Source organism: Ascidia mentula, chromosome 2 (genome assembly GCF_947561715.1).
Source record: "Ascidia mentula chromosome 2, kaAscMent1.1, whole genome shotgun sequence".
Lineage (NCBI taxonomy): Eukaryota > Metazoa > Chordata > Ascidiacea > Phlebobranchia > Ascidiidae > Ascidia > Ascidia mentula.
In genome coordinates, this window is record NC_138567.1 from 9,302,868 (window position 1) to 9,330,854 (window position 27,987).

At 39.5% G+C, this 27,987-nt stretch overlaps 3 protein-coding genes and 1 pseudogene across 3 annotated transcripts; 1 reads left to right on the forward strand and 3 right to left on the reverse strand.

Moving 5' to 3' along the window:
* Positions 1 to 5,264: 5,264 nt before the first annotated feature.
* LOC145890028 (sodium- and chloride-dependent betaine transporter-like) lies at positions 5,265 to 8,339 on the reverse strand. Its single transcript, XM_082981070.1, has 13 exons — positions 8,180 to 8,339; positions 7,978 to 8,109; positions 7,643 to 7,907; positions 7,455 to 7,587; positions 7,165 to 7,299; positions 7,009 to 7,112; positions 6,844 to 6,937; positions 6,368 to 6,511; positions 6,081 to 6,209; positions 5,810 to 6,016; positions 5,557 to 5,733; positions 5,396 to 5,487; positions 5,265 to 5,295 (listed from the first exon to the last, which is right to left on the reverse strand). The coding sequence occupies exons 1-13, from the start codon at positions 8,337 to 8,339 to the stop codon at positions 5,265 to 5,267; spliced, it is 1,803 nt and encodes a 600-aa protein (XP_082837196.1).
* A 3,391-nt stretch (positions 8,340 to 11,730) lies between these two features.
* LOC145890029 (sodium- and chloride-dependent betaine transporter-like) lies at positions 11,731 to 14,534 on the forward strand. The gene is made up of 12 exons (XM_082981071.1): positions 11,731 to 11,890; positions 11,961 to 12,092; positions 12,162 to 12,426; positions 12,501 to 12,633; positions 12,787 to 12,921; positions 12,974 to 13,077; positions 13,144 to 13,237; positions 13,445 to 13,609; positions 13,757 to 13,864; positions 13,929 to 14,135; positions 14,198 to 14,374; positions 14,445 to 14,534. Exons 1-12 carry the CDS (start codon positions 11,731 to 11,733, stop codon positions 14,532 to 14,534), a joined length of 1,770 nt encoding a protein of 589 aa, XP_082837197.1.
* Positions 14,535 to 16,328: 1,794 nt separating this feature from the next.
* Positions 16,329 to 19,460, reverse strand: LOC145890031 (sodium- and chloride-dependent taurine transporter-like). Its single transcript, XM_082981072.1, has 12 exons — positions 19,301 to 19,460; positions 19,099 to 19,230; positions 18,778 to 19,042; positions 18,567 to 18,699; positions 18,260 to 18,394; positions 18,106 to 18,209; positions 17,948 to 18,041; positions 17,727 to 17,870; positions 17,003 to 17,131; positions 16,732 to 16,938; positions 16,489 to 16,665; positions 16,329 to 16,418 (listed from the first exon to the last, which is right to left on the reverse strand). Exons 1-12 carry the CDS (start codon positions 19,458 to 19,460, stop codon positions 16,329 to 16,331), a joined length of 1,770 nt encoding a protein of 589 aa, XP_082837198.1.
* Positions 19,461 to 21,191: 1,731 nt separating this feature from the next.
* Positions 21,192 to 27,980, reverse strand: LOC145890032 (sodium- and chloride-dependent GABA transporter 1-like; annotated as a pseudogene).
* Positions 27,981 to 27,987: the final 7 nt, after the last annotated feature.

Consider the following 27,987-nt stretch of genomic DNA (forward strand, 5'->3'; position numbering starts at 1 on the left):
TTGAACCTTATCCGCTCATAATCCGCACGATAAACACCCGAATCCGATCGATTAGCGAAACAAACTAGTGCGTGCAAATGGATCCTTTAACAGAATTACAAAAAGTGAAAAACCACAACGAAATTCGACACCCTGGTGAAGACATAGTGAAAATTACACAAAGCCTGATTGTTCGACCACAAAATAAACATTACCACAATTTGTCTTCCGTTTCAGTTGATTTCCTTTCCCGGCTAATTCATGTAACCAACGACAAATAAAAATTCGCCCACAACCGTTAAGACAACTGTATATAATTATGTTTATGGAACAACATTGAAGCAGGAAGTCTTAAAAGTTTATGATTTTGCGCATCATGTGATCATCCCTATCTACTTTAATTGTTTCTGGTCGAATGTAATAGTTTTACCGTCGCCCCAATGACACGCCTGTTTTTGTGGCGTAATCACCGGTAGGGATCGAGTTGAAAGTGCCGCCAACCACAACGAAATTCCAATCCGCACCCAAATAATTGGCATTCTGCCGTTGCCCGGTCAGCTGATTAAGACTTAGTGTCCGGGAATTAGAGACCTCGGGGCCTCTCAAATGTGGGCACTTCGAATCCCAAGAGTAAACGCACAATAACCTCCCAGAGCGAACGGTTGGACGTAAACGAAGCAAAGGTGGTTTAGCGCAACAAGTCCAAGCCGTGTGAACCGACAAAAGCGAGACCGACGCGCGCAAACGGATAGGCCTGGCGCCGAACCGTATCGCTCGGCGATAAGCTCTCCAAGTGTATCGCGAAGCAGATGAGTTTCCGTCAACACGCCGGCTAGATAGCACACTTCTAGGAAAAGTAAAACAACTCACGCTATTGGGTGACGGTTCACTGGAAAACCCGGCACCACATATCGACAGCAGCTATGTTGCATCAACTTCGTACTACAATAACTGCGTTGTCAATAAAACGTGCCTCAGTGAATTTCGGAGCATTCTGTGCGACAGTGAAAAAAATGTTGACCCTGTTATGTTATATACATGTTCGCCGCAGCCTCTCGAAACTAGTGTTGCATCACTTGGGTACAGCGTCACCCTAAAACTAGTTGTCTTTGGTTGAACTGTCCGTTTAATCATTTTCTTCAGCTCTAAATGCCGCAAATGCTTTTGCAACAAAGTTAGTCTCTATACCTCTAACCTGCGCTGTATATAGTGCATAATGCCGCAAACAACACTTTCACCATGCAACCTGAACTGTCAATGAAACATTTACGATATTTCAAAAAGTTTAAAAATGTTGTATTGATCACTGGCAACTGATAGCGTATGATCCTAAATATTTCCGACAAGGCCTGGTTCTATCAGAAAACTACAGCGCACGTTTAAGTCTGAAACCTTGCCGTTTCCTGTATTCGTCGTATGTAAGTCTGCAGTCTGATTGCTGCGAGACGAGTTGAAAACAAACTTCGGTTTACAAAAGCCAGCTATTCCTTTGAGTCAGCACGGAACGCCGACCCGACAGTGATTACAAGCCGTGAATCCCGGCAGGTCTCGCCATCTATCAACTGCGCCGCTTCGGCCTTCTTTGCCGTCGCCTGTTTTTCGTCCGCCATCGAGCAAGCCTCATCTATCGCATGACGTAATGCCTACGTTGCGCAGCGCAAAAACCCAAACAGCCGTACTTGTGCGAGTCGACGAAATTCTGACTCTGAGCGTTGACGGTAATTAATTACTTTGTTTTTGTGCACTGTCTTTCAAACCTGTCCCTTATTTGTTGCCTTGCAGCAGATGGTGCTTTTTATAAAAGCGTAAATACTGTAAAACCCAAGCCCTTTTCAAAACGTACACTGCAACGTCAGCGTTTACTTCCGCACTAAAATCATAGCACACAAGATATAAAGGTGGACCACTGAAATATCATTATTTTGTGTTGTGTGTTGGAAAAAGTGGGTACTCACAATAAAGCAATTTTACACCTTTGGAAGTTCGAAGATACGATCAGTAAAACCATTCATACTTATCATTAACAGGGAACGTAAAATGAACAAGCAACGTAATCACTACTTTTGTATAGTCTTGCACGCTTTATAAAGTTAGAGCTGTATGTGCCGCTTACATAATTGACAACCAGGAGCTTGAGCTCAGTCCAGAATATTGTCAAGTTACAAAATCAACCCCTGAATCATGTTCACTTCGTTATCCATCAAGATAATGCCTCCACGCTGCTACAAAGGAAAGCTTTGTTCCGGCTAATTACTTTTGACACGAACTAGTTGAGGAAGATCTATCAAAACGGCTTTTCGGGATTACTTCAAGGGTCTAGAAAGTTTTATTTTACGCGGCATACCTGGTCGTTTTACAGCCGCGGATATTGGTTGCAAAGCGCATATATGGCATGTTAAACTTGTGCATTCCGCAAAGAAGGTTGTGCGAAGGGTTGAAGTAAGACTAATGGGACGGCGACGACAGCAGTACTTCGACGATACATTACGCCTCGATATTACAATAAAATTTCTTGAAATGTTGAATTAACACTCGGAAGTGCCGACTCATTGTCCAATCTTTTATTTTCAGGTCATATAGCCTCAATAAAAGATTTTTCAATTCAAGCTACTGCGCAGTACCACGAATCCGGTCAAGCTCCTCCGTTAGGTTCACACAAAAACAACACACTGTCGGATCAGCGCACTTCGAGCACGAGGGAATTTAAAAATCAAAACAAGATTTTCTTCGCCTCGCCGCCGCCAAACAAGCGTTCGAAAGCGGCCACCCGCTCGGCAGATGCGCCTCCGGTTTTAGAAGATGACGCAACGACAATTCTCCTCATAAGCACAGTGACAAGACTGCATCAGTAGCAGTTGCCGTACAGCCAGCAGGTGGTCAGTACGACTCTTGCTTGATGCGGCTTTTGCATTCGCTTACGCGCGCGCACTGACCGAAAACGCGACGATCGTTCAACCGGGGGTAATTCGATTGGGTGCCTCCCCCGCGTGGCCCACAACCGGGCGCATTGTACCTTCGGGGAGACCAAAATCTTGTTTCGCGCGAAGCCAGTGACGTGAGCACAGATGTTTAAGGTCAGATGCGCCGCAATGTGCGACCTGGAAAAGCATGGGGGCGGGTAGACTGACGGTGAAAAACAACTTACATCATTTTTCCGGAGACAGGAAGGTCTTTGAAATGGCGCAAAATGTTTATTTCGCCTCTAAAATGCTGCCACTGGATTGCTTGTCGCAATGGACCGATAACGTCGCTGTATTGACGTGTTGTCGAACCGAAATAACTTTGCAAAGTAACGGACTTCGGTCAAACGATCGTCGCACATCAGATAGGCGAGAAGCCACAAGGAAAACATTGTGGCAATTTCCCAGGCAACTTACGCAATTGCCGCAATTTTGTTTATTTTTCTATTAGTAGTGACGCACTCAACCGCTGTTGTTTCCTATACCCCGCCTGCTGATTGAAAGCAAGTCAACGGAAACGAATGGTTTTAGTTTCAACACGGGCAAGACGGCAATAACAAAGTGCCCGGATATTGCGCTGACGCACAAACAACTCCGGCCGTAAAACGTAATTTGTTAATGAAACAATTTTTTTGTTGATGCAATTTTCAAGTTTTCAAGCAAATCTCCTTTTTTACTACTACAAATGATTTTTATTAAACCATCTCTCTACCATATTGATAATTCAAGAGTTCAACAAGAGCAACGAGGCTTTCCATTCTTTAATATATAACCATTAGCTACATCGATGAAAGCTGCAAGTTTGTCAGGCGAAAAATTGCCGATTTGTCGGTGCATCGAGATAAAGTTATCTCGAGTGAATCACACCAACAACAATATAAAGCATACAGCCTTGAGTCACAAGCCAGTCAACGCTACATTTTTAAAGATTAAACGGTATCTGCACGTTGCGGACGGAATCATGACTTATCCGTTTCTATACATAGAACTTGTCGATGTCGATACATGTCGATGTCAAAACCGCCGACCACACATCACCCGTCTTAGCGGATCATTCGGCCTGCTACCCGCCTCAACCAAACGCCTTTGCGATATCTCCCAGAAAATCTAGTGGTGTGAAAAACGTTGACATGCTCAAGTAGCAGATAATCAATTTGTCCACTTTGTCTTTTTTTGCTCAAACCAACCAATCTAATCACGATTCTCGTCATCTGCATTGATTGGCGGCATCTGATTATTTGCGCAAGCGTCCCTGGCTTCGACCTGAACGCTCAGGATTGTGTGGCATACAAGGTGCTGAGTGGTGTGTCGGATTGATAAGTGCCAGCACTTGAGGAGCACAAAGATTTCGTGTTTCGACAGGCCCAGACAATCGGAGATTTACGTCACGGTACGATGTCAAGACTGTATACGAGTAAGTAGTCTTAGCAAAACTTGTCCTAAAATACCTTTAATTTTTAGCTTCACACGTTATAGGTCGAAAGTTAGGACATCGTATTGCTTGAAAATGGACACAGTTTTCTTTGAAAATCCACGAAATATGTTAATTGGCTTATTGGGTTTGTACACACGCAAAACATATTATTTTACGATTATGCTTAAAATCTATTTCATACCACCAGCAACTTATAATTAACCTACGGTGCAAGTGATGATAGCAAACGTAAATGGTATTTTGATTAAATTAGCCACAGAGTGATCTTCGATTGTGTTTGCGATATTGTCCCCGTATCGATCAAACTCGTTCTACCTCGCAACCACCAAGCTCTCGGCTCTTTACAATGAACAAAGTAGATGAAACAACAATATGGTGAAGCGAGTGGATATTTCAAACACATACGCATGCCTCTAAACGCGCACAAATAACTTAACTATATCTGTCATGTTTATTTTACCAGTAAATATTAGTAAATACATATCAGTAGTATCCCGTTCATCGTTTTGCAGTGCTGGGCACTTTATTCCATTCTGTCGAATCCCTCATATGGTTGCAAACGGACGTTTCCCACGTCAATACAAGATTACATGCCGTATCACGTATAAACAATTGTGCCTTGGATTACTTTTTCTTGTGTGGTTGGCATCATTAACCCTTGTTGGAAAGATTAGTTGAACCTTGAGGTGGGCATTCATCATGAACAAAAGTTTTAAGCAGTTTGTCACTGTAAAAACGTTTTTTGATATGGATGTAATCATCACAACAGAACCTACAGCGATTGTGCAATGCTGGCTTTTGGGCATAGATGTCATGTTATAGTTCAATGTACGTTATGTTAAGACGCAATGCGTTTTCACTCTGTGTACCTCTGATCTTGCTTGCTAACATCATTGCACAGATACAGCTTGGACGTTGTCCCTACAGTGCGCAATATACATGAACAGTTTAAACAAGAAAGAACTACAAATGATCAAAAAAGATTTTGCTATACAACTGATTATAAAGCGAAAGAAGTTACATCAAAGTTTCCAAAGCGTCAGGGTAATCTTCACACGAAGAGGAGGATTCTTCGTTTTTCTTTAATTTAGAGGCAGATTCTTTTCGACGCAGCTTTGTAAACGATAATAACAAATAAAATATAATATTGAAATAAAGGCATCAAATTTACTAAAAACTAACCTTGGAAAAGTCCCTGTCACCTTTCCATGTCATCAAAACCTTGTACAGGGCGAATGCGGGGATTCCTATAACTGTACTGACAGCTATGAGATTAGCAACACACTGTGACCACAACGGATAAACATAATCTTCGTAAACCAAAGGTTTGTTATTCCACAAAAAATAAACCACCATCACCTTAAAGCAGATATTGTTGAGGATATTTGCGACTCAAAACAAAGGAATAAAAGTTACCAATGGAAAGGTGACTTACTGCGCATGTGATTGGAGTGATAAACACCCACGATATTTTGATCCAAAGTTTGCCACGACGATCTCCAATCATATCGACGATGTTGTCCCAATATCGATCAAATCCGTACAACCAACCGATTGCCACACTTTCACAAGCAACAACGAAGAACAACGACCACCCAGCGAATCCGTAATTGTTGAATATTTCAAACGTGTACACCCCTCCCTAAAATCGAACAACAACAATCATGTTATCACATTGTGCTTTATGGACTTCATCCATGACCCACCTCATCTATCATCGAAAGTCCAATCAGCATTAAAGCAGTATAGACAAGAGCACGGACGATTCTTGTGTGATTCCTCAGGAACCTGAAGTTGTCAACCAGGAGTGCGATCAAACTTTCCAGACATGCAAACTGAGCATTAAAAGCGAGTTGGGTGACCATTTTATGCATGGTTGTGATTTATCCTAACTATACCCTTTTTATCCATACGGACTTGACCAGAAAACGTTACGATTACAAAACGAACAAAAAACCTTTGAATGAAAAGCAGTGTTCATGCCATTATTTACCTGCGTGTCTATTCCCAGCAACAAAATGGTGCAAAAGAACAAAGCGCTCCAGAGTTGAGGGAGAGGAAGAAGTGAAATCGTCTCAGGATAAGCGATGAAAGCCAAACCAGGTCCCGACTTTACCACCTTGTCTACAGTCGTGTTCTGAAAGTTCATGCGGCCAATGAAGGTTCTAACCGGTGGTTCACAAACTTTTTTCCCGTTCGAATACTTTTAACATGTACGAATTTTCAAGGACACCTCAAGTTTGACAACAACATTTGATTCACATGCGCTCATTATCGCAGCAATTAATATTGTTATGAAACGACTGATAAAGTCTCACTAGGAACGTAGATAATGAAACAGCGCATGCGGATGCGGATGCCGCAGTTTACGTGAAATTGACTCTTTGCTAACATAACTTCGGTGTGCGACCCTAACCTTCACTCTCAGAAGCCCATGGTTTAAACAATGCAAAACAGTTAATATCTTGCCTGGTATTTGGCCATGTAGCCAAGAGTAGAGAAGACAGCAAATCCGCTGCTTAAGCTCACAACTGTATTGAGTGCCGATATCACAAACGATCCCCTGCACATTTTGCAAACGATAAGGTTGGGTTAATTATGATTTTTGTTGAAGTTAACAAGAAACACACATACCTCCAAAAATTGTAATCTCGCTTATTGAAACTTGCCAAGGTTACAAGTTGAGGCGAAGCCACTGAGTATGAAAAAATTACTTGGGTGCCTGCACTTATCCAAACCTTAAAGTGAATTTGTCTTTACTTTACACAAAAGCGATTTTGTACATTTTACCTCGGGATCTTTCAGTTTCACCAAATCAGGAACAAGATAGTAGTAGATACCCTCTCCTGCGCCATCTAGCGTAACACCGCGTATCAAAATCACAAAGATCAGGATAAATGGAAGGGTTGCTGTAAAATAAATTACCTGCGAAAACATACAAGAACATAAGGTACATAACATAGTTTGTCACAATCACTGTTCATAAATTTGTTTTAGAGCCAACTTTCTTTTAGCTTTTAATTTGAACGACTTACACTACATGCATTGTTGACTTTCTGCAACGTTTGGTTAAAAGTTACCTTTGCCGTCCATTTTATTCCATCGAACATACACAGGTAGGAAACAATCCAAATTAAACAGAGGTAAAGGGCCAGATCAGGAACAACGGTGCCGGGTTCCTCAAGTCCGGACGACACGTGTAAAACTTCACGTCTGTAGCAAAGTATATTTGAAATGTAAAGTTCAAAGTTGGGCGCCACAAGATTACCCGAAATATTCGGTCGTGGCTGAAACCATGGTCGTGTTTGAATCGTTGGATTGAAGCAGATCACTGCTGTTGCTAACCGGACCAATGGTAACATTTTTCAGAGCTAAAGGCGTGGAACAATTGACCGTGTTCCAAGTGTTATTGCAGGTGGACCAGGGAAGCGGAGAACTAAAACTACCCACCAAATACTTCGTCGCCCATACAAGGATGATCGGATAAGTCACACCGGAGTAAATTGAAAACATTCCTTGAGCTATGGCTATACCTGGACACACGTGGTAAATTTTTAGTGTAAACATATTTCCCTTATCACAAAACTTTAAAAACCGACCAACCTTTAAAAATTGGAACAATTCCCCAACTCTGGAATATTCCCCGCCTCACGTATTGTCCGATAGAAGTTTCAAGAATCACCATCGGAATTGCAATCACGACAGCAAATATAAAATATGGAACAAGAAACGCTCCTAAAATAAATAAATGGGTTTTAATTATCACAACCATGTGGCGTTTTTATTAAATTTGGCGTTCACCAACCTCCTCCGTTCTTGAAACAGAGATAAGGAAACCTCCAAACATTTCCAAGTCCCACGGACGAACCTATAATGGCAAATAGAAAATCCCACGATTTGCTCCATTCCACTCGTCGACTTGGAGAAGTTACAGTGCCGTGTGTGGTTTCGCATTTAGTTCCCATTTCACCTGCTACTTAACTACAATTGTATTTCAATAGAAACGTTAAGTAGAAAATTTTGAACAAGATTAACATCCCATGTTATTTATATCCACTGATTCTCAATTGTTTGTTAATTTGTTCTGGTTCGTCGGCAGTCCATAGAATATTTTCTTTAAAAAAAACGCACAACAAATTTTTGTATCACACAAGCACCTGAAGTCAACACACTTTTCAATTCTACGATCACAGAATCTGCATAATTAAATTGTTATTTAAACGAATGCATTTGGTTAGCGATACACAGTAAAACTTTGTTGAGCAATTAAAACAACCATCGATTTGTCAAATACTTGCAACTACACGTATAGCTATAGCTCATGTTTATAAAAGTCTAAATCAACAGCTTCCCAATCGGTATCAGGTTCAGCCATTATATACATACGCACTAAACTGAATATAAACAACGCTACTGCGAGGTTAACAAGCAACGTTACAGCGTTAACTACGCGAATAAGAAGTTAATGATGCCATAAACGTTACAAATTTTTTACTATATTATTCATATCTATAGTATGTAATACGTTCAAAATCCCTGCAACATAAATAGTGACGTACAATCCAAAACTAAGATCGTCACTTGCTTTTTAACTGGTACAGTAGGCAACATATTGCATCAACATAAGACACAAAACAATGTCGTTTAACAGAACTAAAAAGTAAACTCGCCTGGGCGGCGTTTTTATGGAAGTACATTCATTTTATCGCGACTGCGGGTATCATGTACGTCTCAAGGTACAAACATTCTTATCAGCGACAAAAAAACAGGTTTATACCGTTTTAAAGTCCTTTGCCTAAACTTAACCACCGCCAGTGCAACGATCTATTAGAACTACCGACACCAAAAACACGTTACCGGAAATGTGACATATTGTTAGTGTCCAGTGCTTTGAATATGTTTCTCTCACGATACAAAAGCACAGCAATGGGGAGTGCACATATTTTGTCCCAATTGCATTTGTACAGATTGCACACATACTGTATTTCGAAACCGCCGAACAGAAAATATATTTTGAATTAGGCATCCTTTTTCAACATTTGTTTAATTTGGCTTGATGCTTGTTGCATTGAATTTGGTTAAAAGCACAAATGACCATAATGATCCATCGGAAATGCGTAATATAAATGAATGCTGCCAAATATACATACGAGACACAACCGTTCTAGCTGAAAAATTCTGCATAGCCTTGTTGGCCCAATACTAAACGTAACAACTGATTGAAAACTAATGAATGCTTCAATGTAACTGCACTGCCTGCCACAACACTAAAGAGTGTTTTTTCGGCGCAGTGCTGACGCAAGACTAGTTTCCGTCAACAATATGAAATGAAAATCCGAGGGGGGAGGCAGGGGACCAGACCCTCCCAACATTTTAGTTGTTTGGGACATAATGTGATTTGTCTCCCCACAAAATCCAGAATTTTTATTTGACGTCTCCCTAGAATATTATAGTCACTTTTGTCGGATAAATGAACTTGGCATTTGGCTTTCATATGGGGTTGAAATTCGGACGGCCAAGCATAGCTGAAACCCCATCTGTCGTGCATCCGACCAACTATTAAAAAAATGTTGAGAAAAGATGACGTATACATTAGTGGTTGAATGCAGTTGGCGACGTCCATGGATTTGTCATGTTAAGTTTACAAACAACAGTAACTTCCATTCTTGTGACCGTGTAGTTGACAATGTCGACCATTATTTTGTCCTTGACTAAAATCCTGACTCATCTGGCCTGTCTGACAATTGCAGTGTTTCCCAAAATTTATTCAGGGAAAGTAGCCTCACTTTCGTGATCGTGCGTTGGAATTGCCGGACCTTGGTTGTACTTTAGTTATATAAAATTGTGACCTGTGGAACATAGCTTCAGTCTTCTTTCGTGTATTTAGTTTAATTCCGTTTGTTGAGTATTTTTGTGGTTGTGCAAATACACTTTACCTTAGCCACCTGACTGCTGTGCATTGTATTGTTTGCACTAACTATAGCACTAAGTGGTTGTGCCGGTTCTAGCAAGGGTTGAATGTTATTCGGTAGGATCAACTCCCACGCCATCAGATTAGAATCAGGTTTCGTCGATGTAATCACGAAAGTCAGGCCATTCTTTTGATTTTAGTTTCAAGATCATATATTTATTTACCACGCAAATCATGCTACTTTACCTGAATAAACTATGGGAAAAACTGCTTTTAAAGTCAGGTAGTCAGGATTTTACGATGTGAAAAAAGGAGGGAGGAGGAGAAGCGCAATTGTTGAGATTAGAAGCCGAACAGAGTTGCCTGTGGTAGTGATAAAAACAAAGGGTAAAAAACAAATTAAATGCACTGTGCACAATTAAAAAAAAATAAAATAATATAAAATACACGGCAACGTTTATATGTTAAAATTTGTAATGGCACAGAGGATGTGACGGCATTTAACAGCGGCTGAAATTTTTGTATGTAAATTGTTTCCAAATAAGAGAGGCGCCATTTTCCTTTAATCTATCCAAGGATTGCTGGGTTCTTAAAGTCGTTGTGCATTGGATTAGCCACAAGATGTTGACAAACACCCGAAGAAGGGTTTATCATGTGCTCCCTGAATCTCGGTGACACGGTTTCGTCTTGTCTGGCCAATGTATGTCGAACCACAAGAAATACGGTAAAACGGTAAACAACGTTAGACCGTGTTAACATTGGTTCCTGGTCCTTCAGAGGAAACGAGGTGCCAAGTTTGTTGGTGTCAAAAACAAGAAGTAGGTAACTGTTTGAAGCAAGGCCGAGATAAGGAAGTCGCATCAGCAGGTGTTGCTCGGGTTGCTTTGTCGTCTCTTTAACCTGGGGTTCAGTGAGACGCTTTTGCAGGAATGTGAAAACGCAACGATCCAGAAAAGCCATTGGATAGCCATTGCGTCGCAGGGTAGTCTTTATTGCCTAAAATTCCTCGTGCACGAGTTTAAATAAGCTGCATCAGTATTTGTAATAGCCGTAACTTGATAACGATTGGGAAGATTATGAATCTGCTGTTGATCAGACTTTTATAAACTTGAGCTAGTGCAATTGCTACGTGTAGTTGCAAGTATTTGACAAATCGATGGTTGATTTAATTGCTCAACAGACTTTTACTGTGTATCTTTAACCAAATGCCTTCGGGTAAATAACAATCTAATGTGATGTCTTTATCTTCAGGCTTCCTGTGTAAGACGAAAAGTTGTTGTGCGTTGTTTGTAAATAAAATATTCTATGTGCTATCGACGAACCAAAACAAAATAGACAAACAATTGAGAATTAGTGGATGTAAATAACATGGGGAGTTGATCTAGTGAAAAATTTTCTCGTTCACGTTTTCATTGAAATACGATTGTAGTTAAGTAGCAGGTGAAATGGGGACTAAATGCGATACCACACACATCACTGTAACTTCTACAAGTCGTCGAGTGGAATGGAACAAATCGTGGGATTTTCTATTTGCCATTATCGGTTCGTCCGTTGGACTTGGAAATGTTTGGAGGTTTCCTTATCTCTGTTTCAAGAACGGAGGAGGTTGGTGAACGCCAAATTTAATAAAAACGCCACGTGGTTGTGATAATTAAAACCCATTTGTTTGTTTCAGGAGCGTTTCTTGTTCCATATTTTATATTTGCTGTGGTGATTGCAATTCCGATGGTGATTCTTGAAACGTCTATCGGACAATACGTTAGGCGGGGGTTGTTCCAGAGTTGGGGCATTGTGCCGATTTTTCAAGGTTGGTCGGTTTTTTAAGTTTTGTGATAAGGAAAATATAGTTATTCTAAAAATTATAACGGGTTTCCAGGTATAGCCATAGCACAAGGAATGTTTGCGATTTACTCCGGTGTGACGTTTCCCATCATCCTTGTATGGGCGACGAAGTATTTGGTGGGTAGTTATAGTTCTCCGCTTCCCTGGTCCACCTGCAATAATACTTGGAACACGGTCAATTGTTCCACGCCTTTAGCTCTGAAAAATGTTACCATTGGTCCGGTTAGCAACAGCAGTGATCTGCTTCAATCCAAAGATTCCAACACAACCATGATTTCTGCCACGACCGAATATTTCGGGTAATTTTGTGGCGCCCAACTTTGGACTTTAGTGTTTTTCTGCTGGTTTGCGATTTACATATACTCTGCTACAGACGTGAAGTTTTACACGTGTCGTCTGGACTTGAGGAACCCGGCACCGTTGTTCCTGATCTGGCCCTTTACCTCTGTTTAATTTGGATTGTTTCTTACCTGTGTATGTTCGATGGAATAAAATGGACGGCAAAGGTAACTTTTAACCAAACATTGCAGAAAGTCAACAATGCATGTAGTTTAAGTCGTTCAAATTAAAAGCGACGGAAGTTGGCTCTAAAACAAATTTATGAACCATGATTGTGACAAACTATGTTATGTACCTTATGTGCTTGTATGTTTTCGCAGGTAATTTATTTTACAGCAACCCTTCCATTTATCCTGATCTTTGTTATTTTGATACGTGGCGTTACGCTAGACGGCGCAGGAGAGGGCATCTACTACTATCTTGTTCCTGATTTGGTGAAACTGAAAGATCCCGAGGTAAAAAGTGTGAAATCGCTCGTGTGGAAAGTAAAGACAAATTCATTTTAAGGTTTGGATAAGTGCAGGCACCCAAGTAATTTTTTCATACTCAGTGGCTTCGCCTCAACTTGTAACCTTGGCAAGTTTCAATAAGCGAGACAACAATTTTTGGAGGTAAGTTTGCTTCTTGTTCAACAAAGAGCTTCATCAACCCAATCTTATAGTTTGCAAAATCCGCAGGGGATCGTTTGTGATATCGGCACTCAACACAGTTGTGAGCTTGAGCAGCGGATTCGCTGTCTTCTCTACACTTGGCTACATGGCTAAATACCAGGCAAGATATTAACTGTTTTGTATTGTTTCAACCATGGGCTTCCGAAAGTGAAGGCCAGGGTCGCACACCGAATTTATGTTAGCAAAGAGTCAATGTCACATAAACCGCAACATCTTGTTGCGCTGTTTACTAATGAGTGATCCTCCTGAGACTTTTTTAGTCGTTTCTTAACAGTTAATAATATTTTTTGGACACATGAACTTTCAGAACACGACTGTAGACAAGGTGGTAAAGTCGGGACCTGGTTTGGCTTTCATCGCTTATCCTGAGACGATTTCACTTCTTCCTCTTCCTCAACTCTGGAGCGCTTTATTCTTTTTCACCATTTTGTTACTGGGGATAGACACACAGGTATATACAGCTGTTTCACTGGTTATTGACATACTTCACTTTCCAATTTTTGGCAGCCCGGAGTAACCACGAAAAGGATTTCCACATGTCTTTATCCTGATGTTTGACAAATGTAAACAAATATCTAACCAACTTTACTTTTATTTCTCAGTTTGCAAGTCTGGAAAGTTCGCACTCCTGGTTGACAACTTCAGGTTCCCGAGGAATCACACGAGAATCGTCCGTGCTCTTGTCTATACTGGTTTGATGTTGATTGGACTTTCGATGATAGATGAGGTTGGCGATGTAACCCATCTGTCAGGCTTGGGACAATGATCTAAAATTGCACAATTCTTTTCAGGGAGGGGTGTACACGTTTGAAATATTCAACAATTACGGATTCGCTGGGTGGTCGCATTTTTTCGTTGTGGTTTGTGAAAGTGTGGCAATCGGTTGGTTGTACGGATTCGATCGATATTGGGACAACATCGTCGATATGATTGGAGATCGTCGTGGAAAGCTTTGGGTTAAAATATCGTGGATGTTTATTACTCCAATCACATGCACTGTAAGTTTAACAGGGCAAACATACCTTGGCGACAAATGTATGTTGGTATTATTTGCTTTAAGGTGATGGTGATTTATTATTTGTGGAATAACAAACCTTTGGTTTACGAAGATTATGTTTATCCATTGTGGTCACAGTATGTTGCTAATATCATAGCTGTCAGTACAGTTATAGGAATACCTGCGTACGCTCTGTACAAGGTTGTCGGGACCTGGAAAGGTGACAGAGATTTTTCTCAGGTAAGTTTTTGTACATGTGGTTTATTTGAATCAAGAACTATATGTAGAATTACTTCTATATTTCACAAAGTTGCGTCGAAAAGATTCTGACTCTGAATCAAAGAAAAACGAAGAATCCTCCTCTTCGTGTGGCCCTGAAGCTTTGGAAACTTTGATGTAGCTTACTTATTTGTTTGTGTAACTTTTCTTGATGATGGCATACCTCCATTAATTGATCCAGCTTAATGCAACCAAAATTAGCGTGTCCCTGACTAGGTTAACGCCTAGGCTACTCTGCACTGGCGGGGTATCGCGAAGACCTGGAGTCGCACGACCAAGGTGGCTACTTTTGTAATAAAATAAAATATAGAGATTATAAAAGAATAAAACGATTGAAGTGCGAATAAAACAACGTTTGTTGTAAAACTTGCACATAAAGGACATTCCACTACAACTCGCTAAAGTGAAGGTGAAGTGAAAATACAAAAAGAAATAAAGCGTGTGAAAAACAAAACGAACAAGGACGTTTACACTAATACTTTTATTGCTACTTTTCATCCAGCATGTTACTATACTGCTACTTTTTTTCTTTGTTACAATATGATAGCAAAATTCATCTGCGACCATCTGATTACTTGTTTGTTATGAAAAACCCTGTTCGCTTTTTTCAAACTCCTTCTTGTCATTGTTGAATTTTTGGGATAGAAATGTATCTCGCAAGTTGCATCAAATATAACGTATAACTTGTATTTTGTATTGTTACACATCCATTATCGCCTAACCGTTGTCACAACAGTACAATACATATTGCGGAAATAAGTTGGCTACTAATTCTAGCAAGAGTGACTCAAAAGTGCAGAGGCAACGAGTGCCTGGGAATGGAGAAAGTCTTGAGTTCAAGCGATACCGACATAAAAACCTTCTTTTTATTGGGCATAAACAATTAATGTCTGTTAGGTAAATTTTTACCTATGTTATGGATGAGCCCCTTTTTCAACAAATTTACCATCAAGTATAGTCGTCTCCAAAATCATGAAAACATTAACCGAGAACGAGTCCAGAGGATTATGATTTGCCAGCAGAATAAGGACCATGAATTTAAAACATCAATTTTAAGTTAATCGATTATGTTATGTTAGATGAGGGAGCATATTTTTATCCACCACGTTAAAATATGATAACATAGAATGCACCTAACTAACACCAACAGATGTCGATACCAATTTTTACATCGGTTTTTGTTTGACACCACGATTAAGATATCGAAGAAGTTTCCAAATCGAGTCGAATAGAACAAAGTTTTTCCACAGGAAAAAAATTAATACTTCATGGGTAAAAAATATGTTCGGTACAGACTGAAAGAAAAACGCATACTGCGATGCAGTGACTACTGTACCGAACTTCATCAGTAAGATGATTGTACCCATGTTATCCATATCGCTTACGGCGATTCTTCATTTTAGTTTATCTTTCACAAGATTTACACTAAATCTCTTGTACAAAAATCGACATGTATTTTGTACTTTTTGGGAACTCGTCAACAACGACCTGCACAGACTGATTTCTGTAGTCATTCATGACATTTAATTACCTTGTGATTCCTGCAAGACTTCAAAGTCAAAAAGAAAATTGGCATGAAGGACATTGGCTTTTACCAGAAACTAACTGCCTCTGCCCTCTTGGGTCACTGTTGCGACAATTAGTAACAAACTCATTTATGCATTATATATTGTACTGTAGTGACACCGGTTAGGCGATAAGCAACTTGTGAGATATGATTCTACGACCAAAATACTGATACAATAATGAGGTAATCAGATGGTCACAGATAAATTTTGCTATCATATTCTAACAAAGAACGAAAAAATGTAGTAAAATAATGCTGGATAAAAAGTATCATCATAAAAAGTATCAAACTGGATCAATTAATGGAGGTATGCCATCATCAAGAAAAGTTGCACAACGAATCAACAAACTACATCAAAGTTTCCAAAGCTTCAGGGCCACACGAAGAGAAGGATTCTTCGTTTTGCTTTGATTCCGAGTCAGAATCTTTTCGACGTAACTTTGTGGAACATAGAAGCAATTCTACATATAGTTATTCACTCAAATAAACCACATTCTCAAAAACTTACCTGAGAAAAATCTCTGTCACCTTTCCAGGTGCGGACAGCCTTATACAGAGCGTATGCAGGGATTCCTATAACTGTACTGACAGCCATAAGATTAGCAACACACTGTGACCACATCGGATAATCATACTCTTCGTAAACCAAAGGTTTGTTATTCCACAAATAATAAACTACCATCGCCTAAAAGCAAATAATTACAACACACATTTATAAGTCGCCAAGGTATGTTTGCCCTGTTAAACTTACTGCGCATGTGATTGGAGTAATAAACATCCACGATATTTTAACCCAAAGCTTTCCACGACGATCTCCAATCATATCGACGATGTTGTCCCAATATCGATCGAATCCGTACAACCAACCGATTGCCACACTTTCACAAACCACAACGAAGAACTGCGACCACCCAGCGAATCCGTAATTGTTGAATATTTCGAACGTGTACACCCCTCCCTTAAAAGAATTGTGCAATTTTAGATCATTGTCCCAAGGCGGACAAATGGGTTACATCGCCAACCTCATCTATCATCGAAAGTCCAATCAACATTAAACCAGTATAGACAAGAGCACGGACGATTCTTGTGTGATTCCTAGGGAACCTAAAGTTGTCAACCAGGAGTGCGATCAAACTTTCAAGGCTTGCAAACTAAGCAATAAAAGTAAAGTTGATTAGATATTTGTTTACATTTGTCAAACACTAAACAAAGATATTGGTAAGCTGCAGACAGGGTGTGTACACGCACTGTCTTGACCTGTGAGGTCTCACCAGTGCAGCTGTTGCAGTGGCACTGTGCTAGCTTTTACACTAGCAACATATATTGCATTGGTGTTTTGCCTTTAGCGCTATCGGTTACCAAGCAGATCCGTTTGGCCATAGTGCGCTCCACAGTGGTTCGTCTCTGTTATTTGGTAATCAGTATAGGGTACCCAACAGATCGACGTTGACCGGACAGGTACCACAAAGTGGAATCTAGTGTGCCTGCTAGTGAAAAAGCTAGCACAGTGCCACTGCAACAGCTGCACTGATGAGACCTCACAGGTCGAAACAGTGCGTGTACACACCCTGTCTGCAGCTTACCAATATTATTATGGCTTTTTTTGCACATACTAAAAAAGACATGTGGAATCCTTTTCGTGGTCACTCCGCGCTGTCAAATTACACGGTTAATTTGAAGCGGGGAGCCAGAAGTAAAAATTTAAAATTGAAGTAGGGTAATAATCAGGGAAACAGCTGTATATACCTGTGTGTCTATCCCCAGTAACAAAATGGTGAAAAAGAACAAAGCGCTCCAGAGTTGAGGAAGAGGAAGAAGTGAAATCGTCTCAGGATAAGCGATGAAAGCCAAACCAGGTCCCGACTTTACCACCTTGTCTACAGTCGTGTTCTGAAAGTTCATGTGATCAATAATCTGGTTATTCTACAGTGTTTTCAACCATAGTGCAATCAGGAGTGTTATCTTGCCTGGTATTTTGCCATGTAGCCAAGAGTAGAGAAGACAGCAAATCCACTGCTCAAGCTCACAACTGTGTTGAGTGCCGATATCACAAACGATCCCCTGCGATATCAATACATTCGATAGACCCTGTATTTTTTAAGTAAATAAGCAAAGACACAATTACCTCCAAAAATCGTAGTCACGTTTGTTAAAGCTTGCCAAGGTTACAAGTTGAGGCGAGGCTACCGAGTAGGAAAAGAGAACTTGGGTGCCTGCACTTATCCAAACCTTAAAATGAATTTGATTTACTATCGACAGCATTATTTTCAGTATTTTACCTCGGGATCTTTCAGTTTCACTAAATGAGGAACGAGATAGTAGTAGATGCCCTCTCCTGCGCCATCTAGCGTAACGCCGCGTATCATAATAACAAAGATCAGGATAAATGGAAGGGTGGCGGTCAAGTAAATTACCTGTAAATGGATATCTTTATTAGTTGGCGCAAAATAGTTTATAATATTCGGTCTATTATACTAATTTGGCCCTACCGTTTCCTTCAGCACCAAGTCTCTTATTACTGCGGGATTCAAGACGTATTACATACGATGATAACTTACATAACGGCAAACTTTAGTTATATGTTACCTTTGCCGTCCATTTTATTCCAGCGAACATACACAGGTAAGAAACAAACCAAATTAAACAGAGGTAGAGGGCAAGGTCTGGTACAATGCTGCCGGGTTCCTCAAGTCCGGACGACGTATGTAAAACCTCACGTCTAAAGAAAATGTCAACACCACAAATTAAGAGTAAAAAAAAGGTTTTTGGGTTTCAAAAATAGATGAATATCTCTTACACGAAATATTCGGTCGTGGCTGAAACCATGGTCGTGTTTGAATCGTTGGATTGAAGCAGATTACTATTGTTACTAACCGACTCCATAGTAACGTTTTTCAGAGCTAAAGGCGTCGAACAATTGACCGTGTTCCAAGTGTTATTGCAGTTGGACCACGGAAGCGGAGAACTAAAACTACCCACCAAATACTTCGTCGCCCACACAAGGATGATCGCATATGTTACACTGGCGTAAATCGCAAATACTCCTTGTGCTATGGCTATACCTGAAAACAGGCGATAGGTTTTTAATGCAATCATTCACTTGTTAACAAACTCCGACCTTGAAAAATCGGCACAATGCCCCAGCTCTGGAACAATCCCCGCCTCACGTATTGTCCGATAGAAGTTTCAAGAATCACCATCGGAATTGCAATCACGCTAGCGAATATAAAATATGGAACAAGAAACGCTCCTGAAATAAATAAATGTGTTTTAATTATCACAAACATGTGGCGTTTTTATTAAATTTGGCGTTCACCAACCTCCTCCGTTCTTGAAACAGAGATAAGGAAACCTCCAAACATTTCCAAGTCCCACGGACGAACCTATAATGGCAAATAGAAAATCCCACGATTTGCTCCATTCCTCTCGTCGACTTGGAGAAGTTACAGTGCTGTGCGAGGCATCGCGTTTAGTCCCCATTTTAAACCTGGACAACTTGTCTGATATCTATAATTGTTTCCAAATCCTACACAAGAAAACACAAAATTACGTGTGGTTAGGTTGTCATATCTATAGGCCCTATCAACAACCCGTCTCACAAAGTAAAGTTCATCGACCAGCAAAACCTTGCATCGGCCAGAGACGGGTATCGTGTCTTACTAATGGAATCGCTGTACATACAGCAGCAACCATCACAACCAAATGTGCACAGTACCACTACCCCATTTCCTGTTACATTCAATGTGTTGTTGTTTACGTCTTTTGCCGTTTGCTGCTCGTTAATTGTTCTTCTGTTTTTCGAGTGTGTGGCAGATATTAATGATACATGGCGTTACCACCCACGCGAGTCATATCCACGGTTTGTGACGTCAGACAGGTCTGTTTTATATAAACGAGGAGATGGATCAACCACGCCATTTTTAAATTGATAATGACATAATTTGTTGCCAAAACGTCCTAGATAAACAAAATCTTTCTTTAATTGTTTATTATCGAAAACCAAACATAAACGCAACTCAGTATTTGATAATATGCAATAAATGTTCGCAACACCAACGGGTTACTCTGGTTTTTAAATTTATTTCGGTTTGGTCACTAACACATATTATGCCATATATTTAATTTGATGCAACAAGCTTTTACTCTCTCCCATTAAACATATATGATCTAAATCTGCTTCATTAGAACACAAATGCCAAAACCCTTCTGTGGAAAGTATTTTTAAGACCCTTACACCGTTAAACATTGTCGAGAAGCCAAAAGCCAACTTGTCCGGCACACGTGACAGGGGGCATTGGGAGTTTTTTCAAAAAAACATATCATTAAATGAACAGAAGCATATTAAACCACTATACTTCATGTTATCATTATATTGAACAAAATCTTTCCAACGAGACACACTGGTAAATTATAGCCACCAGCCTTTAACTTTATGCTGTCATACATGTCACAACTTTTGCTGTTTACAGTATATATCTACATACAGTAAGTGTAGATTAAATCCCTTCCACAAAAAAATTATTGTGACTGCCCGGAAGCAGAAACCCGTGGGCAGTCACCCAATTATCAGGGTTTAATCATTGCATTTTTACTAGGAAAATAGACAACATTATAGGTTGGATACATAAGGGTCTGTACCGCGAGGTTGAAAAAGTTGTAAAACTTGCTACCTGTCTGTCACACAACTGCTTGCCTTCAACAGTAATATGCCAGCACATAGTTTGCACTGGTCCAGAGAATTTGATATGTGCACTAAATCGCCCAAATTGAATGAAGTCTTTGGGATTCGCGAAACAACCGCCTGCGGGTGTTAACCATTGTGTATATAACGCACGATAAACTTACATATTTTCTACTCTGACCTGCTAGTGCGCAAACGCAGCAATGTGATCGAAACCACTTTATTCAAGCAAGCATCAGTACATTCGTATCCACGTCAAAGTCCTTTGTGACTTACAGTATTTAATCCATTTAATCTGACCTTTACACGGCCATTTAGGTCTGAGGAATTTTTCTATGGCACAGTAGCCTATCTGATGGTCTTGTTCGAACCTGCTGTTATTGCCTGATGTGGTTTGCTGCTTATTTCCGCTGTCAACACGATTATATGTCATACTCCTTCGTATATACGCTTATTCCAATTTAGTTATTAATGTTTGGTTCGGCCTCGTGCATTTTTGTAAACGAAATCGCAAAACTAAAAAAAACAGCTCACGCAGTTGTGTCTTGGATGCACGCGATTTTCTTGCTGAAAGTCTGAACATTCGCTTGGGTGTTGCGCCTAAACACCTTCGAAAGGTAATGCCTTGATATCCTACTCGTTGCGGTCTATCACCATTTTGCATTTATTTTAGTGCTTTTTGTGCAGTCAGTTTATTTGAAAGCTCTTCTGGCGTTACAGTTTATGCCCGGCAGCGTCATCAACTATTTGCTTTTCGTAATATTTTTCGTCCTTTTTACCCAAAGGTGTAAATAGGTTTTTAAATACTAGCAAATACTCTAACAATAAGGTCAGACATGCGACCGTTTTGTATAAAATATCTTGACACACATCTTCCCAATTTGATTGGCCCACCATGTTCTATACCAAAGAAAGCTATCATTTGTTAGGAACAAATTTCTAAAGGCTGGGAATACTCGGTTGTATACTATAGTAAAGCTGTGTACAGTCTTTCACCAATTCCTTAAAATGCTGAAAAACTTATGTTTAAATGCTCCAATGTAACTCGCACTCCCTACCACAAGTAACAATGGACGCGATAGCTTTGTATTTTATGTTTCAAACAAAAACAATGCAGAAATTAAAAAACGAATTTGTGCCGCACCCCGATGACGCCAGACAATAGCTTCCGTTAAAAGTATAAACAAAATACAATTGTATGCTAGATATCGCTAATGCTGGTAGAACAGTGGATTAAAAGCACTTTAGTTGTTTAATTTACCCTACAAAGCCCTGCAGTTGTAGGGCTGATTTGTGTGATTCAAAGGGCTTGATAATTAAACATCAGTGATAGATCAAAGTCCTCTTTGTCAAAAATACAATTATTTTCCACTTTCCTAATAGTTTTTGAAAATCATTACGTTTTCCGCAGACTACCGCAAAAACATATTGCACTCGCGGACAATACCGTAAAGTTCTCTTGACGTTTGAATTTTATCCGCAAAAAAAGCTGATAATAGCCATAGCTTTCAAGAAAATCAATGTAAAAACGTATTTTGGCTACAACAAGTAAACGGAAAAATACTGTCGTAAATAACGAACTAAAAATCTCTCTCCCAATCGCTCAAAACTAAGCTCCTACAAGTTTCATAATTTACAACAAAACAACTCAGTAAAACGGGTTTCGGCACAATTTTTGAAATTAAATGAAAATCAAATCTGTACAATAGGAAATTATTAGCTATCGGCCGTATTGCCTAAGTTGGCAATGGCAAAGAGTTATTGCATGTCTAGCGAAACGTCAAGAACTCTTCATACCAGACGAACAGAAAAAGAAAACAAAAAGATTTTGGGGCTAAAAAAAAATTCTTCAATTTTTTCACTGATGTGCATAAACATATGTTTAGGGTTTTGGATTTTGTCCGGGAAACAGGACACCAAGTATCCAATTGTATTTACTATTAATTTTAATAAAACAACTTTTGTTTTGAGAAATGGTTCCACGACTAAGACTAATGTTCTTGTATTCTTTCCCTTCCGCTTTACTAAACACGAGTAGGCTTTGCGGAAATAATACGTCTGTTGTTCGTCTGGGGTTGTTTCCCCCGCTCAAGAAAACGAAACAAAACATATGTGTGCGCAGCGACTGCACTTTGATAAACTGTTTGACGCCAACGGACCAACTTGTGAATATGTTTGTTAACGGTGAGCTTTTTTATCGCCATTATAGAAACGACCGCCAGGATAAACTTTTGTTTCTTCGTTATACAAAACAAACGCAAATCCACAAAACATAAGCAAGTAACAGCCATACAGGAGCAAAATAAATGAAACACTAACACTAATGGTACAACAGAGCACTTATAGCATATTATAACACGTATGGGTACGTATTTAGTAAATATCCACAGTGCAACAAAATGCGGCGAAAGCAAAGTTTCCAAAGCGTCAGGGTAACTTCCACGCAAACCGGATTCTCGTTTTTCTTTAAGTCCGTTTCCTTCCGACGCGATTGTTGAATATATCAATATTAGCAACAAAATATGGGTGAAAATTTAAATTTGTCAACCAGGAGTGCGATCAAACTTTCAAGAGCTGCGAACTGAACATTAGGCTTTGAGTTGGTATATACTTTTCACCAGTATATTTATTGTAACTGCATTCCATTGTGTATGAGGACACAAGAAAAATAGTTATCAGTCGTTACCTGCGTGTCTATTCCCAGCAACAAAATGGTGAAAAAGAACAAAGCGCTCCAGAGTTGAGGGAGAGGAAGAAGTGAAATCGTCTCAGGATAAGCGATGAAAGCCAAACCAGGTCCCGACTTTACCACCTTGCCAACAGTCTAAATGTGTTCTGAATGTGGTTAAAAACCAGGTTACCCAACAGTGTTTCCCAACATCCAACCGTAAAACAGTCAGTAGTAACATTTACCTGGTATTTTGCCACGTAGCCAAGAGTAAAAAAGACAGCGAATCCACTGCCCAAACTTACAATTGTGTTGAGCCGATATCGCAAACGCCGCCTTTGAACAATAGAAGTAATGTTCATTTCCTAGGGGCAAATAAAGAAAACGCTAACCTCTAAAAATTGTAGTCGGCTTATTTTTGTTTTCAATTTAATGATTATTTCTATCGGGATCTTTCAGTTTCGGCATATCCGGAACAAGATAGTTGTAGATGCCCTTCTCAGCGCCATCTAGCGTAACTCCGCAAATCAAAATAACAGCAATGGTAAGAAATCTGTTCAATCTAAATGACGCGCAGAAAGGAGAAGAAATCCGCAAAACCGATATACATGTTTGCTGGTATGCGATGTAAACCTAACACGATACTATATAATTAAAAATTTCTTGGGTCCTCATTGTGACATAGGAATTAGCCTTCTCATGAACTGTATTTTATTGCTGTAATAATCATTAGGTGGCATTTGAAACTGTAAAGCTTCATGATGGAAATGGTTGTTATATATCATATACATAAGGCAAGCGATGATAGTTACGTCACGAAGAAGATACTATGGACATAAGCGTCAGAAAAGAAACACAATCACTAAAGGCGCAAGTGAGCACTGACAATGGAATGATAAATTCTTGTAGCATTTCAAACATATATACGAAAATACAGTTTACAAATTAAAGCTACAATCAAAGCCAAGTACACATTGGTTTTGAAGGTTTGCAAATTTAACATAAACAGGCATCAGGTACAATAGATAAAACAATATTTGCCGTGAAGAAAGAAAAAAAAAAATAATAATTATAATAATTAAAAAAAAAAAAAAAACAGCAAGTTTATTACTACTTATATTGTTGCAGCAAATAGAGAAAATTATTCAAACAAAAACTTGAAAAAAAATCTACATCAAAGTTTCCAAAGCTTCAGGGTAATTTTCACTTGATAAAGATTCCTCTTTATTCTCAGGCTGCTGAGTTTCCGCTTTCTTTCGGCGCAACTTAAAAACACGTGAGAAATATGAGAAATTGTCACTTAAATGAAAATTACTGGATACAAAACAGTATGTTCTAATAAATATTATTGCCAATAGAGCCGTCTTGTAGTAATAAAAATGCATGTCAGCGTCAGTAATGAATCATTATGTTCTAAATACAAGTTAAACTAACCTTGGAAAAATCCCTGTCACCTTTCCATGTCATGAAAACCTTGTACAGAGCGTACGCAGGTATTCCTATAACTGTACTGACAGCTATGAGATTAGCAACACACTGTGACCACAATGGATAAACATATTCTTCGTAAACCAAAGGCTCATTGTTCCACAAATAATAAATCACCATCACCTTTAAAGTGGATAATTTATAAAACCTATTTGTAGGCCACTAAGATTAAAGGTTTTTTCTGTAGAGGTTTATCTTACAGTGCATGTGATTGGAGTAATAAACATCCACGATATTTTGATCCAAAGTTTGCCACGACGATCTCCAATCATATCGACGATGTTGTCCCAATATCGATCAAATCCGTACAACCAACCAATTGCCACACTTTCACAAACCACAATGAAGAACTGCGACCACCCAGCGAATCCGTAATTGTTGAATATTTCGAACACGTACACTCCTCCCTAAAATATTCACAGTTACGCCATATCTTTCTGATGCCACTGTAATCCTACATATCACTTTTTATACTTTGGTACAAAGCCCACCTCATCTATCATCGAAAGTCCAATCAGCATCAAAGCAGCATAAACAAGAGCACGGACGATTCTCGTGTGGTTTCTAGGGAACCTGAAGTTGTCAACCAGGAGTGCTATCAAACTTTCAAGACTTGCGAACTAAGCAACATATTTGAGATTAATTACGCTTTTTGTCTGCATATTGGGCCAATACCTTTCCGTGCATATCAGTGATTAATGAAATCAAATTGTTTCTTTTTTGTCGGGCGTCTACACATGTCTTAAGTTCGTTTCAAAATCATCCCAAATCAAAATAAACCTTAAAAGGTGTGTTTTGAACTGAAATTTTGTTCAACATTCGACCCATCAAAACTTTTAATTAAACAAGGTTCACTTTACAATGGAAAAACCGAGTATTTGTTCGGACAAATGTTGTAAACACACAGTGGAAAATTGAATGTAAACGTTTACCTGTGTGTCTATTCCCAGCAACAAAATGGTGAAAAAGAACAAAGCGCTCCAGAGTTGAGGGAGAGGAAGAAGTGAAATCGTCTCAGGATATGCGATGAAAGCCAAACCAGGTCCCGACTTTACCACCTTGTCTACAGTCGTGTTCTGAAAGTTCATTGGTCAATATTCTGGTTTTTCTATACACTGTTTCCAAGCATAGTACAATTGCAATTAGAAACAGTTAACATCTTGCCTGGTATTTTGCCATGTAGCCAAGAGTAGAGAAGACAGCAAATCCGCTGCTCAAGCTCACAACTGTATTGAGTGCCGATAATACAAACGACCCTCTGTCGATAAAAAGGATAAACATGCATTTAATGACATTGTGTTTATTCGACAGTTTTACGTATAAAGTTTATTACAATATCTTGCATGTATTTATCAGATCATTGGTACTGTAATGTGGTAGGAATTTGTTGCTGTATATTGTATTACCTTTCGGGTTCACTGCAGTACATAGGCGTCGATTTAGGGGTGACTGGGGTGACATGTCACCCCTCACAAAAAACAGGATTGACAACGCATGCATTATCACCCCTGGATTTCGTTTAAATTAAAAATTATTGTCAGAAAAAACACATACTTTATACTAAGCGTTAAGCTAATTTCAAACGACCTGTATTATCACCGTCACAATCATGACAAACAGAACTGTCTCGTGGATTGTTACGTAACAAAGTGACACGAAACGGAATTTACGTCGTTTACCGATGTTTGGGGCGATACGACTGACGAAATGTTTTTTTCGTGTTTCCAAAACCTGGAAAAGTCACCCTTAATATTTTACAAAACGTTAAAAAATCGATGCCTATGCTGCAGGACATAACCAATCGTGTGTTAACTAACGAAACACGCTATCCGTACCTCCAAAAATTGTAGTCTCGCTTATTAAAACTTGCCAAGGTGACAAGTTCAGGCGTGGTGATTGAATAAGAAAAGAGAACCTGGGTTCCGGCACTTATCCAAACCTTAAAATGGCAATTGATTACAACAGTGATTTACATTGAATTGTTGGTGATTTACTTCGGGATCTTTCAGTTTCGCCATATCCGGAACAAGATAGTAGTAGATTCCCTCCTCAGCGCCATCTAGCGTAACTCAGCGAACCAAAATAACAGCAATCAGGATAAACGGCAGGGATGCGGTTAAGTAAACCACCTTTAAGTAGTTAAATATTTTCCTTTGTCATTTCGTTCGTAACAATTAGTATTTACACACCTGGAAACTAAAATGCGTTGTATATGAAAAATAAGAAATTGTTTGTATTGTTGTCTTGTCCTACCACAACAGCTATCGTATGTTACCTTTGCCGTCCATTTTATTCCATCGAACATACACAGGTATAGAACGACCCAAGTTAAACAGAGGTAAAGCGCAAGGTCCGGAACAATCCCACCGGATTCCTCAAGACCAGACGACAGGTGTAAAACTTCACGTCTACAGAACAAGTTTTGTTTATCAGGAAAAACTTGCAACAAACAGATTTACCACAACTGCAGTTTAAAGATCTTTTACCCAAAATATTCGGTCGTGGCTGAAACCATGGTCGTGTTTGAATCGTTGGATTGAAGCAAGTTACTATTGTTACTAACCGACTCCATAGTAACGTTACCAAGAGCTGAAGTTGTAAAACAATTGACCGTGTTCCAAGTGTTATTGCAGGTGGACCACGGAAGCGGAGAACTAAAACTACCCACCAAATACTTCGTCGCCCATACAAGGATGATCGGATAAGTCAAACAGGAATAAACCGCAATCATTCCTTGTGCAATAGCTATACCTGGATATACGTAAGACGTTAATGTTGCTAAACGATAGCAAGGTAAAGACCAGGCCAACCTTTAAATATCGGCACAATTCCCCAGCTCTGTAGTAATCCCCGCCTCACATATTGTCCAATAGAAGTTTCAAGAATCACCATCGGAATTGCAATCACGCTAGCGAATATAAAATATGGAACAAGAAACGCTCCTAAAACAAATAAATGGGTTTTAATTATCACAATCATGTGGCGTTTTTATTAAATTTGGCGTTTACCAACCTCCTCCGTTCTTGAAACAGAGATAAGGAAACCTCCAAACATTTCCAAGTCCCACGGACGAACCGATAATGGCAAATAGAAAATCCCACGATTTGCTCCATTCCGCACGTCGACTTGTAGAAGTTACAGGGGCTGATGCTGTATCGGACATAATCCCC